Source organism: Polistes canadensis, unplaced genomic scaffold (assembly GCF_001313835.1).
Source record: "Polistes canadensis isolate GaletaPanama2010 unplaced genomic scaffold, ASM131383v1 scaffold_375, whole genome shotgun sequence".
Taxonomy (NCBI): Eukaryota; Metazoa; Arthropoda; class Insecta; order Hymenoptera; family Vespidae; genus Polistes; species Polistes canadensis.
The window spans coordinates 3,190-5,358 of record NW_014569922.1 but is presented as its reverse complement, the minus strand read 5'-3'; the positions used below and the strand labels follow the sequence as shown (position 1 = coordinate 5,358).

The window sequence follows — 2,169 nt, the reverse complement described above, 5'->3', positions numbered from 1 at the left end:
AATCATACATATTCTAATATTTTAATAATTATTGATTAATATGATTCTTATATGATATATATTTCATATTATTTTAACAATAATAGAGTGAGATTTTTTATGGGTGTTCATCTATTTGAAAAATATATATCAAATTACGAGATAACTTTTATGTACCTAAATAAATCATAATTTTGAAATATTTCCATGCTGTTATAGAAAAGAAAGTGAAATAAAATAATATAATAAATTATAATACGAAAATATTTTTTCCTTCTTTTTTTATCTATATGTATATATTACTTTTTTCACTATAAAATTGATTACGGTAAAAATAATTAGGTTCCACTTCTTATTCTCTTTATACATATATTAATTTTATTCAGATAGTTAATTTATCTGGTAGAGAACAAATGATCTTAATATAAGATTTTATTTGTACTGCATTTTATACAGCAATTATAAGATAATTGTATGGCAAATACGTGTATCTAAGATTTCATTAATAGCAAACAATTTAGCAATATTTAATACTTATTGTGTTGCTTGCACAAGAGCTTCTCCAACTTCGACAGCAATAGCTGCTTCAGCTTTATCTTTGTCCGACGAAGCAGAAGAAAGTTGTTGTTGAGCTTTACTAAGAATTTCTCTTGCCGCAGAACCATCCAGGTTTTCTACCAGATGCGCTTCTTCTGCTAAAATCTTTAAATATTTTATAAACACACGTGCACATGTGTGTATTCTATATATGTATATATACAAATAAAATTGTGTTAACACATTTCCAATTAATAAATAAAATTTCTACCTGTACGCTGTTATCTTCATTTATGGTCACCGTACCGGAAGAAACAAAAACTTTTTTAGTATTACCATCTTCTTCATAAACCGTAACAACACCTGGTTTTAAAACAGCTAAAGTGGGAACATGTTTTGGTAAAATACCAAAAGAACCAGAGAATGATGGAACATCTACTTGTCGGATGACGCTTTTATCATAAAATACCTAAAAATAAAATTTACTTGATAAGAATAATTAATTAACTATTTATACATACATATTTAATACTTCTTTGATAATTTTTTAAGTTACATATATGAGCCCATAATTATGAAAGTGGTCTAACTTATATATTTCTTGTTTCAAGATATTTAAAGGATTACATTTGAACACTAAATTAATTCTATATAATATTGAAATAAAAAACACTATCTACCGGTTAATTTTGAACAATATCGTGAAAATTATATTGAATTAATTTAGTTTAAAATAATGTGGTGTGAAATAACTGATAAACTCAATTTTTGAAAATTTTGATTTAGACCACTTTAGTAATTATGGGCACATATACGTATATGAGAAAATATTTAACAAGAATTACATTGTACCTGATTCGCACCAGCAAATGTGAATTTCATTTCATCGCTAGCAGGTGCATCAGCGTAAGTCCTGATTTGGTTACGAATGTATTTTAAATACGGCCGAAGATTACGAGCGATAGTTGCCATTTTACCGACCTTAAAATTACAAGTTTTACAAATGTTATATCATTTTGATATAGATGGTTCAGTGACATTGTTACATCATAAGATCGAAATATATATAACCCCTCAATTTCAATTAATTATATCTTATTTATATTTGAAGTTATTTCAATGCTACGTTATTTTACTAAAATAATAACTTTTTAAAGAATTATACACATATTCTAAATTATATCTTAATGTTTTAAATATCTTTAAGATATTAATCTTTACCTGTGTGGATTTAAAATTCAATGCTGCTATCGAAGACCACACACCAAAGATCTTACAAAACAGACACGATTTCGGAGTGAATTGAAATTTAGTTTCTTAAATGATCAACAAGAGTCGCTACTGTATGCGAGTGGTAATAAAAAATTCTAACTTATCGATAAATAGTAATTCATTTATTTGATAAAAAATATTGATATTTTCATTTCGGTATCTTAAAGTTAACAGTGAAATGATTTATAAGACATAGTTAAACACAAAAAAGTTGGCATACGAAGATGATAGTACAATACTATCAAAGAATACATTATTCTTTATATGATAGTATATGATGTATTCTCTCTCTCCCTCTCTCTCTCTCTCTCCCTCACCCAATCTCTCTCTCTCTCTCTCTCTCTCTTTGATAATATAAATAGTATAGTTCTATTGTAATAA

General features: G+C 26.4%; 1 protein-coding gene across 1 annotated transcript; it reads right to left on the bottom strand.

Annotated features, from left to right (window-relative positions):
- Positions 1-328: 328 nt before the first annotated feature.
- LOC106792075 (ATP synthase subunit delta, mitochondrial) lies at positions 329-1,823 on the bottom strand. Its single transcript, XM_014758197.1, has 4 exons — positions 1,738-1,823; positions 1,369-1,497; positions 788-985; positions 329-681 (listed from the first exon to the last, which is right to left on the bottom strand). Exons 2-4 carry the CDS (start codon positions 1,486-1,488, stop codon positions 514-516), a joined length of 486 nt encoding a protein of 161 aa, XP_014613683.1. The 5' UTR covers positions 1,489-1,497; positions 1,738-1,823; the 3' UTR covers positions 329-513.
- Between the last annotated feature and the right edge of the window lie 346 nt (positions 1,824-2,169).

Bases quoted from the DNA above. Each gene is read 5' to 3' on its own strand.
- LOC106792075 (XM_014758197.1), bottom strand. From the start codon at position 1,488: ATGGCAACTATCGCTCGTAATCTTCGGCCGTATTTAAAATACATTCGT. The intron at 986-1,368 runs GTACAATGTAAT...TTTTATTTTTAG, and splicing joins CATTTGCTGGTGCGAATCAG to GTATTTTATGATAAAAGCGT. The intron at 682-787 runs GTAGAAATTTTA...AAATATTTAAAG, and splicing joins ATGAAGATAACAGCGTACAG to ATTTTAGCAGAAGAAGCGCA.